The sequence below is a fragment of the Somniosus microcephalus genome, chromosome 6 (assembly GCF_052327205.1).
Source record: "Somniosus microcephalus isolate GS21.2 chromosome 6, FLI_Smic_1.0, whole genome shotgun sequence".
Lineage (NCBI taxonomy): Eukaryota > Metazoa > Chordata > Chondrichthyes > Squaliformes > Somniosidae > Somniosus > Somniosus microcephalus.
In genome coordinates, this window is record NC_140992.1 from 11,379,917 (window position 1) to 11,396,334 (window position 16,418).

The 16,418-nt window shown below is 51.6% G+C and overlaps 1 protein-coding gene across 1 annotated transcript in view; it reads right to left on the reverse strand.

Annotated features, from left to right (window-relative positions):
* The window catches only part of LOC147115451 (transmembrane protein 212-like), a 44,632-nt gene extending 28,549 nt beyond the window's left edge, over positions 1-16,083 (reverse strand). Inside the window, exons 1-3 of the mRNA XM_085989587.1 lie at positions 15,906-16,083; positions 13,710-13,769; positions 11,553-11,873 (exon numbers count right to left, since the gene is read on the reverse strand). Of these exons, the coding sequence (XP_085845713.1) occupies positions 11,553-11,873; positions 13,710-13,769; positions 15,906-16,064 (540 nt within the window). The 5' untranslated portion in view covers positions 16,065-16,083. The remainder of the gene's footprint in view (positions 1-11,552; positions 11,874-13,709; positions 13,770-15,905) is intronic.
* Positions 16,084-16,418: the final 335 nt, after the last annotated feature.

Below are 16,418 nucleotides of genomic sequence, written 5' to 3' on the forward strand. Positions count from 1 at the left end.
GGCAGTCCCTCGGAACCGAGGATGACTTGCTTCCACATTAAAAATGAGTTCTCAGGTGACTGATGAGTCCAATGCGGGACCTGCAGTCTCTGTCACAGGTGGGGCAGACGGTGGTTGAAGGGGCGGGTGGGTGGGGTGCTTGGGTTGACGTGCGCGCCTTCCACTGTTTGTGCTTGGCTTCCGCTTGCTCCCGGCGAAGAGACTCGAGGTGTTCGGCGCCTTCCCGGATGCTTCTCCTCCACTTTGTGCGGTCTTGGGCCAGGGATTCCCAGGTGTCAGTGGGGATGTTGCACTTTTTCAAGGAGGCTTTGAGGGTGTCCTTGAAGCGTTTCCTCTGCCCACCTGTGTATTGATTTCTTTGTGGGTTCAATGACGAGACATTTATGAAAGAGAATGAGTTTTAACCTAAAGTCTGTTCAACTCTTTTATACAGCATTCAGGAGACACCATTATGCTAGTGATGCATCTAGAACGAAACCGAAACTAAACTAGACTGCCTTGCTTGTCTCGGTCACATGACCTCTGCTGGTCAGGCACAAGCAATCAATACATGCAATCATGCTGGTAGGCATCATAATCGAACAGGCAAATAACATCACTATTTGCTGATATCATTACAACCTGGGGTTCTTTTGCCGTGTCAGAGCTCCGAGTAGAACGCTTCTTTTGGGAGTCTCGTATCGGGCATGCAGACAATGTGACCCGTCCATCGGAGCTGATCGAGCGTGGTCAAAGCTTCGACGCTGGGGATGTTGGCCTGAGCGAGAACACTGACGTTGGTGCGTCTATTCTGCCAATGGATTTGCAGGATCTTGCGTTGGTGGTACCTCTCCAGTGCTTTGAGGTGCCTGCTGTACATGGTCCATGTCTCTGAGACATACAACAGGGCGGATATCACTGCTGCTCTGTAGACCATGAGCTTAGTGCCGGGTTTGAGGTCCTGGTCTTCAAACACTCTCTTCCTCAGGTGACTGAAGGCTGCACTGGCACACTGAAGGCGGTGTTGGACTTCGTCATCGACGTCTGCCCTTGTTGACAGTAAGCTCCCGAGGTATGGAAAGTGGTCCACGTTGTCCAAGGCCTTGTCGTGGATTTTGATAATCGGGGGGCAGTACTGTGTGGCGGGGGCAGGTTGGTAGAGGACCTTTGTCTTACGGATGTTTAGTGTAAGGCCCATGCTCTCGTACGCTTCGGTGAAGGTGTTAACGATGGTTTGGAGTTCGACCTCCGAGTGTGCGCAGACGCAAGCGTCGTCTGCGTAATGTAATTCGACGACAGAGGATGGGACAACCTTGGATCTGGACTGGAGGCGACGGAGGTTGAACAGTTTTCCGTTTGTTCTGTAAATTAGCTCCGCTCCAGCGGGGAGCTTACTGATGAAGAAGAAGAAGAAGATTTCCTCTGGTGTGGGGGGTGGGGGGCATCCAGAACAAAGGGGGCATAATCTTAAAATTGGAGCCAGGCCGTTCAGAGGGTGATGTCAGGAAGCACTTCTTCACACAAAGGGTAGTGGAAATCTGCAATTCTCACCCCCAAAAAGCCGTGGATTCTGGGGATCAATTGGAATTTTCAAGCCCGAGATCGGTAGATTTTTGTTGGGTAAGGGTCTCGAGGGATATGGAGCCAAGGCGGGTAGATGGGGTTGAGGTACGGATCAGACACGATCTGATTGAACAGGATCGAGGGGCTGAACGGCCTCCTCCTGACCCTATGACCTCCAGCGATCGAGATCGACAGTTTCTTAATTGTCTTGACTAAACAAACCTGTAATCGTTTTGGAAGCTACATTTTGCAAAGCTTTATTTATTGTTATATTTCGAAGAGTTAACATTCACTGTAGTTGTTGAAGCCGTTGTTCATTTTGATCACAAGATATTTGACAGAAGGACACATTGATGCATTGAGAGTAGGGGTTGCCAACTCTCCGGGATTGCCTGGGAGTCTCCAGGAATTGAAGATTAATCTCCAGCAGACAGCTGCCAGCAACACCCGGGAGAAATATTAAAATTTTCTGCAATTTCTTTGAGCATTTTCATTTATTAGTTAGAAAAATATTGAAGATGGGGGAGGGGGTGGGGGTGGGGGGCGGGGGGGGGAAAGGTCCATTTTACTGGGTGGGAGCTCATGGGATGCAACCTCCAGGAATACAGCCAGCCCGAGTTGGCAACCCTAATTGAGGGTTAGCCCGGGGCAGGTGGTAACGCTCTCAAACGCTCTGTGACCCAGCCATGGGCTCAAGCCCCACACCAAGGGCAGCATTGTTGGGAACTACAGGTCTGCAGATTCCGCAAAGATATATAGAGGCAGCACTGGAGAGGGTGTAAAAATAAAGATTCACAAGTATGATACCAGAACTGAGAGGTTATAACTATCAGGAAAGACTGAACAGGCTGGGGCTTTCTTCTGTAGAATAGAGAAGGCTGAGGGGTGACCTGATAGAGGTCTTTATTATGAAAGGGTTTGATAGGGTGGGGGTGTCCAAAACTCGGGGCCATAAATATAAGGTAATCATTAATAAATCCAATAGGGAATTCAGGAGAAACTTCTTTACCCAGAGAGTGGTGAGAATGTGGAACTCGCTACCACAGGGAGTGGTGGAGGCGAATAGTATCGATGCATTTAAGGGGAGGCTGGATAAACATGAGGGAGAAAGGAATAGAAGGATATGCTGATAGGGTGAGATGAAGAGGGGTGGGAGGAGGCTCGTGTGGAGCAGAAACACCGGCACGGACCAGTTGGGCCGAATGGCCTGTTTCTGTGCTGTGTAATTCTGTGTCATTCTATGTAGAGACCCTCAGTTGAGGCCCCCACCTGCTCGTTCAGGTGGACGTAAAAGATCTGCCGGTGAAATTTGCCACATTCCCCCCCTCCCCCTCAACCAAAAAATACATTGAACCGGTGGTTTACCTGATGTCGTGTTTGTGAGGAACTCTGTCAAAATCCTGGAACTCCCCTCCCGAGCAGCACTGTGTCCCGTGAGGGAAGGGAACCTGCTGTCCTTACTCGGTCTGGGCCCGTGTGTGACTCCAGACCCACGGCAACGTGGTTGGCTCTGAAGCCACCGAGCAAACTACTCAGTTGAATCAAACCCGCGACCAAGCGGGTTCAAGAAGGCGGCCCACCACCACCATCTCAACATAAGAACATAAGAAATAGGAGCAGGAGTAGGCCAATCAGCCCCTCGAGCCTGCTCCACCATTCAATAAGATCATGGCTGATCTGATCCTAACCTCAAATCTACTATCACTCTCCATCCCACCTGAACCCATGTGATCTCCCGGGACAACTAGGGATAGAAACATAGGAAGGATATATTGGCCTTGGAGGGAGTGCAGCGTAGGTTTACCAGAATGATACCTGGACTCCAAGGGTTAAATTACGAGGAGAGATTGCACAAACTAGGATTGTATTCGTTGGAATTTAGAAGGTTAAGGGGTGATCGGATTGAAGTTTTCAGAATATTAAGGGGAACAGATAGGGTAGAGAGAGAGAAACTATTTCCGCTGGTTGGGGATTCTAGGACTAGGGGGCACAGTCTAAAAATTAGAGCCAGACCTTTCAGGAGTGAAATTAGGAAACAATTCTACACACAAAGTGTGGTGTATGTAACCATTCCACCTTTAAGAGAACTATTTTAAGAGATGCACTACTTTATCTTGGCTGCTGTATACTGTAATACCGGTGGTGACCACACAGGTATATAAGTGCTGTGTAATGATTTATTGAGCAGTTCAGCCTGACCTTCAACTAGTAAAGACCTGTTGAATTTATTCTTGTGGTCTGTGTGCAGTGATTCGTATTAACAATAACTAGAACACACAGACTTAACAGTGGCGACGAGGATGGGATACTGTTAAGTCTGTGTGTTCTAGTTATTGTTAATACGAATCACTGCACACAGACCACAAGAATAAATTCAACAGGTCTTTACTAGTCGAAGGTCAGGCTGAACTGCTCAATAAATCATTACACAGCACTTATATACCGGTGTGGTCACCACCGGTATTACAGTATACAGCAGCCAAGATAAAGTAGTGCATCTCTTAAAATAGTTCTCTTAAAGGTGGAACGGTTACATACACCACACAAAGGGTGGTAGAAGTTTGGAACTCTCTTCCATAAATGGCAGTTGATGCTAGGGGGTCAATTGTTAATTTTAAATCGGAGATTAATGGCTTTTAGTTAACCAATGGTATGAAGGGATATGGGCCAAAGGCGGGTATATGGAGTTAGATCACAGATCAGCCATGATCTCATTGAATGGCGGAACAGGCTCGAGGGGCTGAATGGCCTCCTCCTGTTCCTGTGTACCTCTAGGCCCCTTGAGCCTGCTCCGCCATTCAATGAGATCATGGTTGATCATCCAAATTCAGTACCCTGTCCCTGCTTTCTCCCCATATCCCTTGATCCCTTTAGCCTTAAGAAATATATCCAACTCCTTCTTAAATATATTTAATGAATTGTCCTCTACTGCCTTCTGTGGTAGAGAATTCCACAGGTTCACCACTCTCTGGGTGAAGAAATTCCTCCTCATCTCAGTCCTAAATGGCTTACCCCTTATCCTTAGACTGTGACTCCTGGTTCTGGACTCCCCCGCCATCGGGAACATCCTTCCTACATCTAGTCTGTCTAGTCCTGTTAGAATTTTATAAGTTTCAATGAGATCCCCTCTCATTGTTCTAAACTCCAGCGAGTACAAGCCTAAGGATGGGTGATAAATGCCAGTCTTGCCAGCGACGCCAGCATCCCGAGAAGGGAATAATAGAAAAAAAAATCAATTTGCCAAACAGTGAATGGGCCTCAAAAGTAACTCACTGGCTGTGAAGCTTCTTGGGACGGCCGGTGCCTGTGCTAAGCTGCTGTGTAGATGCAACGGGGCGGGGTTGGTTTTCAACTTGGGGACCGGGCGCCCATTATGGAAACCACCCGGTTTTCCTGAAACCGATTTTATGCCCAGTCGGCAAGTTGCAAATGTACCCCAAGTGTTTTTTGGGTGAAATTTCCCCCACCCCTGCAACAGCTGCATTACCAGAAATGGGCTGCGGGTGGCGGCCTTACCCACAAGGAGACATTGCACTCAACAGCAGCACCACTGGCTGGAGGCTGGAGCCTCCATCTTCCAGCGCACCATCCCTCCGATTTTAACTGCCCATGTTTCTCTTGCTGGTTTTTCCCCCACTGGGCCCCAGACGGCTCTGCAAGCCAATAGGAAGAAATAACTTTCGCCACATCCCAAATCACTAAAGCAACACCTTTCACACTCCGTAAACTGCCCCGTGCCCTAACACGCACCGAGTCCTGTTCACCTGAGCACCCCTTTCTCTGCTCGCTGACTGATAGTGGCTCTCGGTCCGGCAACGCCTCGATTTTAAAATTCTCACCCTTGTTTTCAAATCCCTCCATGGCTTCGGCCCCCCCCCTCCCTATCTCTGTAACCTCCTCCAGCCCTACCATGCCCCCGCCCCCTCCGAGATCTCGGCGCTCCTCCAATTCTGGCCTCTTGCACATCCCCGATTTCCATCACTCCGCCATTGGCGGCCGTGCCTTCAGCTGCCTGTGTCCTGAGCTCTGGAATTCCCTCCCTAAACCTCTCCGCCTCTTTACCTGGGCACCACATATTGATATATTGGCCTTGGAGGGAGTGCAGCGTGGGTTTACCAGAATGATACCCGGACTTCAAGGGTTAAGTTACGAGGAGAGATTACACAAATTAGGGTTGTATTCCCGAGAATATAGAAGGTTAAGGGGTGATCTGATCGAAGTTTTCAGGTTATTAGGGGGAACAGATAGGGTAGAGAGAGAGAGAAACTATTTCCGCTGGTTGGGGAGTCTAGGACTAGGGGGCAGAGTCTAAAAATTAGAGCCAGACCTTTCAGGAGTGAAATTAGGAAACACTTCTCCACACAAAGGGTGGTAGAAGTTTGGAACTGTCTTCCGCAAATGGCAGTTGATGCTAATTCAATTGTTAATTTTAAACCTGAGATTGATAGCTTTTTGTTAACTAAAGGTATTAAGGGATACGGACCAAAGGTGGGTATACGGAGTTAGGTCGCAGATCAGCCATGATCTCATTGAATGTCGGAGCAGGCTCGAGGGGCTGCATGGCCTCCTCCTGTTCCTGTGCACCTCTCTTTCCTCTTTTAAGACGCTCCTTAAAACCTACCTCTTTGACCAAACTTTTGGTCACCTGCCCTAATCAATGTTTCCTCTCTTTTTTTGGTCCGCACGGCCCCTTTAACAGGCTGCATGGGCCATTCAAATTTTTTATTTAAAATTCATTAATGGGATATGGGCGTTGCTGGCAAGGCCAACCTTTATTGCCCATCCCTAATTGCCCTTGAGAAGGTGGTGGTGAGCCGCCTTCTTGAACCACTGCAGTCCGTGTGGTGAAGGTGCTCCCACAGTGCTGTTAGGGAGGGAGTTCCAGGATTTTGACCCAGCGACGATGAAGGAACGGCCGATATATTTTCAAGTCAGGATGGTGTGTGACTTGGAGGGGAACTTGGAGGTGGTGATGTTCACATGCGCCTGCTGCCCTTGTCCTTCTAGGTGGAAGAGGTCGTGGGTTTGGGAGGTGCTGCCGAAGAAGCCTTGGCGAGTTGCTGCAGTGCATCTTCTGGATGGTCCACACTGCAGCCACGGTGCGCCGGTGGTGGAGGGAGTGAATGTTTAAGGTGGTGGATGGGGTGCCAATCAAGCGGGCTGCTTTGTCCTGGATGGTGTCGAGCTTCTTGTGTGTTGTTGGAGCTGCACTCATCCAGGCAACTGGAGAGTATTCCATCACACTCCTGACTTGTGCCTTGTAGATGGTGGAAAGGCTTTGGGGAGTCAGGAGGTGAGACACTCGTCACAGGCGAGGTATTTCTATTTAAAAGCCGGCTCACTGGCTGCGAGGGACCGTCAGGCCACTGCTCGGCCACACAGCTTAAAAGGAACGTTGGTCCGAATATCTCCTCATGTGGCTCGGTGTCAAATGTGTGTTTGATAATCGCTCCTGTGAAGCAGCTTGTGACGTTTTACTATGTTAAGGGTGCGATATAAATGCAGGTTGTTGTTGTTGTGCCCTGCTGGACAGAAGGGTTGTGTCAGAAAGTTAAGCTGCAGCCTCGTCGGTAAGTGGGTGAGTGATTTCAGACAGGGCCCAGGGTAGCAGGAGGACACACCAGACGGACAAGCAGACAGTACGGCAGTGCGGGCATACAACAGCAGCTATGGATCAGATCACAACCCCACTTCCCACGGATACAGGCACAGAGAGAGAGAGCAAGGTATAAGGCAGTAAAACCACTCCCCGCCCTCACGGTTGAAAAGCTCCTGCTTTCTATCGCATTCCTTCAGCAGCTCGTTGTCAGGTGAGAATCCAGTAGCACGGGACCCAGAAGGGGCGAGGAGCCCTTACCACCTCCAGCGCTCACCCTGTAGAGAAGGAGAGAAAGAATTGAATGGATATCCCTCCTCCAATGGGTTTAATATACTGAGTAACTGAGCTAACTGAGTACAGGAACAAGGATGTCTTGCTACAGTTGTACAGGGCCTTGGTGAGGCCGCACCTTGAGTATTGTGTGCAGTTTTGGTCGCCTTATCTGAGGAAGGAGATTCTTGCCATGGAAGGAGTGCAGCGAAGATTCACCAGGCTGATACCTGAGATGGCAGGAATGACATATGAGGAGAGACTGGGTCGATTGGGCTTGTACTCGCTGGAGTTTAGAAGAATGAGAGGGGATCTCATTGAAACTTATAAAATTCTGACAGGACTAGACAGGCTAGATGCAGGAAGGATGTTCCTGATGGTGGGAGAGTCCAGAACCAGGGGTCACAGTCTAAGGATAAGGGGTAAGCCATTTAGGACTGAGATGAGGAGGAATTTCTTCACCCAGAGAGTGGTGAACCTGTGGAATTCTCTACCACAGAAGGCAGTAGAGGCCAATTCATTAAATATATTCAAGAAGGAGTTAGATATATTTCTTAAGGCTAAAGGGATCAAGGGGTATGGGGAGAAAGGAGGGACAGGGTACTGAATTTGGATGATCAGCCATGATCTCATTGAATGGCGGAGCAGGCTCGAGGGGCCGAATGGCCTACTCCTGCTCCTATCTTCTATGTTTCTATGTTACACTGATCCCAAAGATTCCCGCTTCAGTTCCCTGAGTTGTGGGGGAATTAACCAGCCACAGTCGGCGTGTTATGACTGCTCTTGTTGGTACTGGGCAAGTGTGGGGAAATTCAGCAATGGCTGCCACTGCTGACTGCTGGCCCAGTGACCCCGACTGGAAGGTTTGCATGTGAGCCGGAGATAAATCACCGTGTCAGCCGTGCCTCAGTCGGTCGCTCTCTCGCCTCTGCGTCAGAAAGTCGTGGGTTCGAGTCCCACTCCAGAGACCTGACACTCCCAGTGCAGTGCTGAGGGAGTGCTGCACTGTCGGAGGTGCTGTCTTTCGGATGAGACGTTAAACCTCAGTTGGATGTAAAAGATCCCACGGCACTATTTCGAAGAAGAGCAGGGGAGTTCTCCCCAGTGTCCTGGCTGAGATTTATCCCCCAATAATATCACCAAAACAGATTATCTGGTCATTAGCCGAGGCATAGAATATAAGAGCAGGGAGGTTGTGATGGAGCTGTACAAAACGCTAGTTAGGCCACAGCTGGAATACTGTGTGCAGTTCTGGTCGTCACACTATAGGAAGGATGTGATTGCATTGGAGAGGGTGCAGAGGAGATTCACCAGGATGTTACCTGGGCTGGAGCGCTTCAGCTATGAAGAGAGACTGGACAGGCTGGGGTTGTTTTCGTTAGAGCAGAGAAGGCTGAGGGGGGGACCTGATTGAGGTGTTCAAAATTATTAGGGGCATAGATAGGGTAGATAGAAAGGAACTTTTCCCCTTAGTAGAGGGGTCAATAACCAGGGGGCATAGTTTCAAGGTAAGGGGCAGGAGGTTTAGAGGGGATTTGAGGAAAAACCTTTTCACCCAGAGGGTGGTTGGAATCTGGAACTCACTGCTTGAAAGGGTGGTAGAGGCAGGAACCCTCACAACATTCAAGAAGCATTTAGATGAGCACTTGAAACGCCATAGCATACAAGGCATCGGACAAAGTGCTGGGAAATGGGATTAGATTAGACAGGGCTTGATGGCCGGCGCGGACACGATGGGCCGAAGGGCCTCTTTCTGTGCTGTATAACTCCCTGACTCTATTCATATGCTGTTTGTGGGAGCTTGCTGTGCGCAAATTGGCTGCCGCGTTTCCCACATTACAACAGTGACTACACTTCAAAAAAAGTGCTTAATTGGCTGTAAAGCGCTTTGGGGTGTTGTGAACGATGCTGTGTAAATGCAAATCTTTCTTTCTTTCGGTGGGCAGTAGTTCGCTGATTCCGGCTGGGGTCGTAGTTCGCGAGCTACAATTGTTCTCGATGGCTGAAGACATTTACACCTAGTTGGCGGGGGGGAAGGGGGGTCGACAGCGGTTGGGAGGGGGGCGACGGCGGTGGGGGGCGAGGGGGATCGACAGCGGTGGGGGATCGACAGCGGTGGGGGGGAGGGGGATCGACAGCGGTGGGGGGAAGGGGATCGACAGCGGTGGGGGAGGGGGATCGACAGCGGTGGGGGGAGGGGGATCGACAGTGGTGGGGGGAGGGGGATCGACAGCGGTGGGGGGGAGGGGGATCGACAGCGGTGGGGGGAGGGGGATCGACAGCGGTGGGGGGGGGAGGGGGATCGACAGTGGTGGGGGAGGGGGATCGACAGTGGTGGGGGGGAGGGGGATCGACAGCTTCAAACACTCGCCCTTCAGCGTCCTGCTGCCTTTCCCCCCCCAGCCTGCTTGCTGCCAGTGAGTATCGTGGGGACAATCGACTGCGGGAGCCTCACAGTCCCAGTCACACTTCTGGCCCAGATCAGCACGAAGCCCCTCTTTGTTTGTGAGGTTTAGTGCCGCGCCGTACCATTGGCTTTGATCGGGAGGGGCTTGTTTAATATAGGAGATGAAGCATAAGAACATGTGAACATAAGAATTAGGAGCAGGAGTCGGCCATTCGGCCCTTCGAGCCTGCTCCGCCATTCAATAAGATCACGGCCGATCTTCTACCTCAACTCCACCTTCCTGCCCAATCCCCATATCCCTTGATTTCCTTAATATTCAAAAACCTATCGATCTCTGTCTTGAATGTACTCAACGACTGAGCCTCCACAGCCCTCTGGGGTAGAGAATTCCAAAGATTCACCGCCCTCTGAGTGAAGAAATTTCTCCTCATCTCAGTCCTAAATGGCCGACCCCTTATTCTGAGACTGTGACCCCTGGTTCTAGACTCCCCAGCCAGGGGGGAAACATCGTCGCTGCATCTACCCTGGCACGCCCTGTAAGAATTTTGTACGTTTCAGTGAGATCACCTCTCATTCTCCTAAACTCTAGCATTGAATACAGGTTTGAAACGCACCCTCTGACACTCACTGGAGGCAGTTCAGAGAAGGTTCACGAGGTTAATTCCGGAGATGAAGGGGTTGTCTTATGAGGAAAGGTTGAGCAGGCTGGGCCTATACTCATTGGAGTTTAGAAGAATGAGAGGGGATCTTATTGAAACATATAAGATTCTGAAGGGGCTCGACAGGGTAGATGCAGAGAGGATGTTTCCCCTCGTGGGGGAATCTAGAACTAGGGGGCATAATTTCAGAATAAGGGGGCACCCTTTTAAATCGGAGATGAGGAGGAATTTCTTCTCTCAGAGGGCCGTGAATCTTTGGAATTCTCTTCCCCAGAGAGCTGTGGAGGCGGAGTCAGTGAATATATTCAAGGTGGAAATAGACAGATTTTTGAATGATAAGGGAGTCGAGGGTTATGGGGAGCGGGCAGGGAAGTGGAGTTGAGGCCAAGATCCGATCAGCCATGATCTTATTGAATGGCGGAGCAGGCTCGAGGGGCCGAATGGCCGACTCCTGCTCCTACGTCTTATGTTCTTATGTTCACTGAAGGGCTGTTATTTAATACCGTTGCTCTGTTATTTGCTCCGGACACACTGAACGGCACATCTGTCTGAAGCTAATGTGCTGACATGTTCTGATCTATTTGGATTCACCTTATTTCACTTCTCGGATTCCTGTCTGGCTCTTCAGTTCAACAACTTTCTCTGTCTTGTGATCCTTTTGAATTCACTGCGGAGCCACTGTCTGAGGTGACTGCCTCGTTCCAAAAAAAACAAGACTCTCGTTTAACTCTCCGCCTCTCTCTCCACTTCCAGACTCCTTGATGTTAAAGGCCTCAGAACCTAGGAACAGGAGGAGGCCATTCAGCCCCTCGAGCCTGTCCCGCTAGTCAATCAGATCGTGGCTGATCTGTATCATAACTCCACCCACCCGCCTTGGTTCCACAACCCTTAATACCCTTGCCTAACAACAATCTATCAATCACAGATTTAAAATTATTATTTGAGCCCCATCATCTGCTGCTATTTGTGGAGAGAGTTCCACACTTCTACCACCCTTTGTGTGAAGAAACGTTTCCTAACTTCAAAGGGGAGGGAGGGGAGAGGGAGGAGACTGAGTAAAATGCACGATACGTACGCTCAGAGTTCCAGTTGCGTTGAACCTCAGTGTGAGCTTGACGCAGAGGGTCAGAGAGAGGGAGAACATGACGAGGCTGATGAGTAGACTGATGATCTGGAGCACCAGGTGGTAATACTCGTAAAACAGGGGGTCCCTGCAGACCGGGGGGAGGGGGTAACGATAAGGAAACTGGATGGCGTAGCCCAGGTAACCCCTGCCAGAAACACCCGCCAAGGAATAGTAGCAGAACGGACCAATCAGGATGGCAGCCAGCGCGATGGCGAATTGCACGGGTGAAGCGATGAGGTTCACGATGGCGAAGGTGAAACCGAATTCTCGCTGTGAACGGAAATGGGAGCAGAGCCGTTAAATGGGCCACCCGACCGATCTACCGCGTAACCTGCCCCCTCCCTCTCCCCACACGTTCCCCCCTCCACGCACACCCCTCCACCTTCCCCCTCTCAGCACTCCCCCCTCCCCCCCTCCACCTCCCCCCTCTCAGCACTCCCCCTTCCCCCCTCCACCTCCCCCCTCTCAGCACTCCCCCTTCCCCCCTCCACCTCCCCCCTCTCAGCACTCCCCCTTCCCCCTTCCACCTCCCCCCTCTCAGCACTCCCCCTTCCCCCTCCACCTCCCCCCTCTCAGCACTCCCCCTTCCCCCCCTCCACCTCCCCCCTCTCAGCACTCCCCCTCCACCTCCCCCCTCTCAGCACTCCACCTCCCCCCTCTCAGCACTCCACCTCCACCTCCCTCCCCCTCCCCCCACGCTCCCCCCTCCACCTCCCTCCACTCTCCCACCTCTAAACTCCCTTAGCCCCCCACCCTCCCCATACCCCATACCAGCCGCATAACCTCCCCCCTTCCCTCAAACCCCTCTCACTCCCACACCCCTCCCCGAACCCCACAAACCCCTCTCCCCTAAACTCGCTCAGCACTTTCCCAACCCCACTCCCCCCTCCCCCTTCCCCAGCTACACTGTCCGATCAAACACTCCCAGGGCAGGTATAGCACGGGTTAGATACAGAGTAAAGCTCCCTCTACACTGTCCCATCAAACACTCCCAGGGCAGGTACAGCACGGGTTAGATACAGAGTAAAACTCCCTCTACACTGTCCCCATCAAACACTCCCAGGGCAGGTACAGCATGGGTTAGATACAGAGTAAAGCTCCCTCTACACTGTCCCATCAAACACTCCCAGGACAGACACAGCACGGGTTAGATACAGAGTAAAGCTCCCTCTACACTGTCCCATCAAACACTCCCAGGGCAGGTACAGCACGGGTTAGATACAGAGTAAAGCTCCCTCTACACTGTCCCATCAAACACTCCCAGGGCAGGTACAGCACTTGTTAGATGCAGAGTAATGCTCCCTCTACACTGTCCCATCAAACACTCCCAGGGCAGGTACAGCACGGGTTAGATGCAGAGTAATGCTCCCTCTACACTGTCCCATCAAACACTCCCAGGGCAGGTACAGCACGGGTTAGATACAGAGTAAAGCTCCCTCTACACTGTCCCATCAAACACTCCCAGGGCAGGTACAGCACTTGTTAGATGCAGAGTAATGCTCCCTCTACACCGTCCCATCAAACACTCCCAGGGCAGGTACAGCACGGGTTAGATACAAAGTAAAGCTCCCTCTATTCTATCCAAATAACTTGTGTTAACCTGCATCTCAACTTCAGATGAGACTGACTGGTCCTTTGCGGGAATGAGCAAACAACAAAGGCCTCTGAAAAGGAACTCACAGCCTTACGACGAGTTCCCAGTAACCCTCTCATCTTTGGTCACTGGACATCCATCAAGATTGGGAGCCTCGGTTGAATTTTTTCATCTCAGGTACTGAGGACAACTGCAGTGTCTCCGCCCGGGCCCGGGTACGAGTTTCTCACTCAACCCAGGTTTTCACAAGGGCTCGCTGTATTTACTGACAGTGCTTCAGTCTCATAAAATCTTACAGCACAGAAGGAGGCCATTCGGCCCATCGTGCCTGTGCCGGCTCCGACATCCCCTCGTCTGTGCAGCCGTGGCCTCGCCCCTCCCCATCTCTGTACCCTCCTCCAGCCCTACAACCCTCCGAGATCTCTGCGCTCTGGAATTGTTGTGTTGGAACCATTCCCGATAGTGCGGAGTGAAGGGGAGAAAAATCACGTTAAACGTCCGTTGATAATTACCAGAGATCGTGAGGCGTGGTCCCTCTCAGCCAGCAGTACAAGTACACCCGCGATAAAGGCCTGTTTGGGAAAGGGAGGCAAGGGGTAGCATTAACCAAGGAACGTTTCTTCGATGATTCTATGTCAACCGTGCCTCAGTGGGTCGCAGTCTCGCCTCTGAGTCAGAATGTTGTGAGTTCAAGCCCCACTCTAGAGACTGGAGCGCAAAATCCAGGCCGACACTCCCAGTGCCAGCACTGAGGGAGTGCCGCACTGTCGGAGGTGCCGCCTTTTGGCTGACCCGTTCAACCCGAGGCCCCCGTCTGCTCTCTCGGGTGGATGTAAAAAAAAATCCCACAGCCACTATTTCGAAGAAGAGCAGGGGAGTTCTCCCCGGTATCTTGGGTTGGCTGTAAAGTGCTTGGGGCGTCCTGAGGTCGTGAAAGGTGCTTTCTTTTAGTATTTTGGGTGGGAATCTCTCCATATCATGGATGAGAATGGAACAAATCCTCACCGCTCGATCAGCCTGGATTATGCGCACAAGTCTCTGGAGTGGGAACTTAGCCCGTGATCTCCTCACGCAGGCGGGAGTGCGACCCACTGAGGCACAGCAGACACCCTGCTCCAGGACTGTCGTGTTGTGGTTATGTTACTGGACTAATAATCCCAAGAACGTGAGTTCAAGTCCCACCTTGGCAGTTTGAGAATTTCGATTCAGCTTAAAAAATCTGGAAATATAAAGCTGGTGTCAGTAGAAGTGGCCGTGAAGCTGTCGGATTATCGGAAAAGCCCAACTGGCTCGCTGATGTCCCGTTAGGGAAGGAAACCTGCCGTCCTTACCCGGTCTGGGCCTATACGTGACTCCAGTCCCACACCAACGTGGCCCCTGAAGTGGCCTCGCAATCCTCGGACATAGGAACATAGGAGGAGGCCATTCAGCCCCTCGAGCCTGTTCCGCCATTCAATCAGATGAATGGCCAATCTCTATCTCAACTCCATTTACCCGCCTTTGCTCCACATCCCGCGATACCCTGGCCCAACAAAAATCTATCGATCTCCGTCTTGAAAGCTCTAAGAGCTGAATTTGAATGGGGAAAGCGGGTTGGGGGGGGCTCCAGGCGGGTAGGCCCGTGGCACTAGACCGCACAGAGGAGGGAGGGAGGGATCGCATGGGGTGGGTGGGGGCCGTGCCGGGAGAAGACCGAGGGATCGGAGGCCAGGAGAAGCTCGGAAGGGGGGTGACGTAAGAAAACTCACTAAGCACTTGGTTGGAGTATAAAACAAGGCTTTAATCAACTGTTTCACAACCATGAGATTCTAGTTACATCACTAGTTCCCGGTTACAAAAACGTCCTGAGCAAGCTGGGCCCACACCCGAGTATTTATACTTTCTTTGGACGGCGCCACCATCTGGCCGCCCAGTGTTATCTCATGAGTCATTTCTACATGAATGTTAAGATTCTTGACAGGGGGTTCTGAAGATGATCGGGGGCCGGAGGAGCAGCATGGAGAGGGCCGGAGCAGGGGGGCAATGATGGGAGGCCTGGAAGGTGGGTGGGGGGGATCGGAGCCCTTGTGGGGGCATCTCCGATTGCGGAGGGGGGGCGGTGGGTTAGGCAGGAACCCTGGATCCAGGAGGTAGATGTAAAGGCACTTACCTCCTGGTGTCAGCAGTCCTCACCTTGCTGTAGCTGGCGAGTTTTATGTGGGGTGCAAAACCCGACCCGCTAAAGTTAAACTCAAAATGGAGGTCAAAGAAGAGGCTTCCAGCCTCATTAAAATATTTCAATAGACGCCCCATCTCCTGGGAGCGGGCTGGTTGCCCGCGCCCCCATCCCGCCTCCGTTAGGGCGGGTTGGAGACGGGTTCAGGTCGGGATTCCGATTTTTAACACTTTATCCTCCCATCCGACCCAAACCCACCCGTTTTTTTTGGATTAAAATTCCCCCCTAATTTTCCTCCAGCATCCACATCCACTTGAGGGGAGAGAGTTGTCTCAAAATATCGGCCGTTCCTTCATCGTCGCTGGGTCACAATCCTGGAACTCCCTCCCTAACAGCACTGAGGGAGCACCTTCACCTCACGGACTGCAGCGGTTCAAGAATGAGGCGGCTCAACACCACCTTCTCGAGGGCAACTAGGGATGGGCAACAAATGCCGGCCTTGCCAGCGACGCCCCACATCCGGAGAACGAATTTAAAACGTTTTTCTCCCTACCACAGCTCCATTCCAGATGGGACAAGCTATCCTGACGCTCCATCCCGCAAACCAGGGCTTGTAGGAAAAAACTGGGAAGAAGGTAATGATCCCCAAGAAAATGGAGATGATCCCGAAGGCAAGAAGAGCTCTTCCGATGTGCAGGTACGAGTGCTTCATCTCACTCTCTCCTCCTTAAAGGAGGTGAATAATAATCTGCTCAGTCGCTGGAGCTTTGTGTTTATAGCCGAGAGCACCATGGCGATGATCACCAGGTACACAGGTCCTCCCAGCTCACTGCACCATGGCAACGATCACCAGGTACACAGGTCCTCCCAGCTCACTGCACCATGGCAATGATCACCAGGTACACAGGTCCTCACAGCTCACTGCACCATGGCAACGATCACCAGGTACACAGGTCCTCACAGCTCACTGCACCATGGCAATGATCACCAGGTACACAGGTCCTCACAGCTCACTGCACCATGGCAATGATCACCAGGTACACAGGTCCTCACAGCTCACGGCACC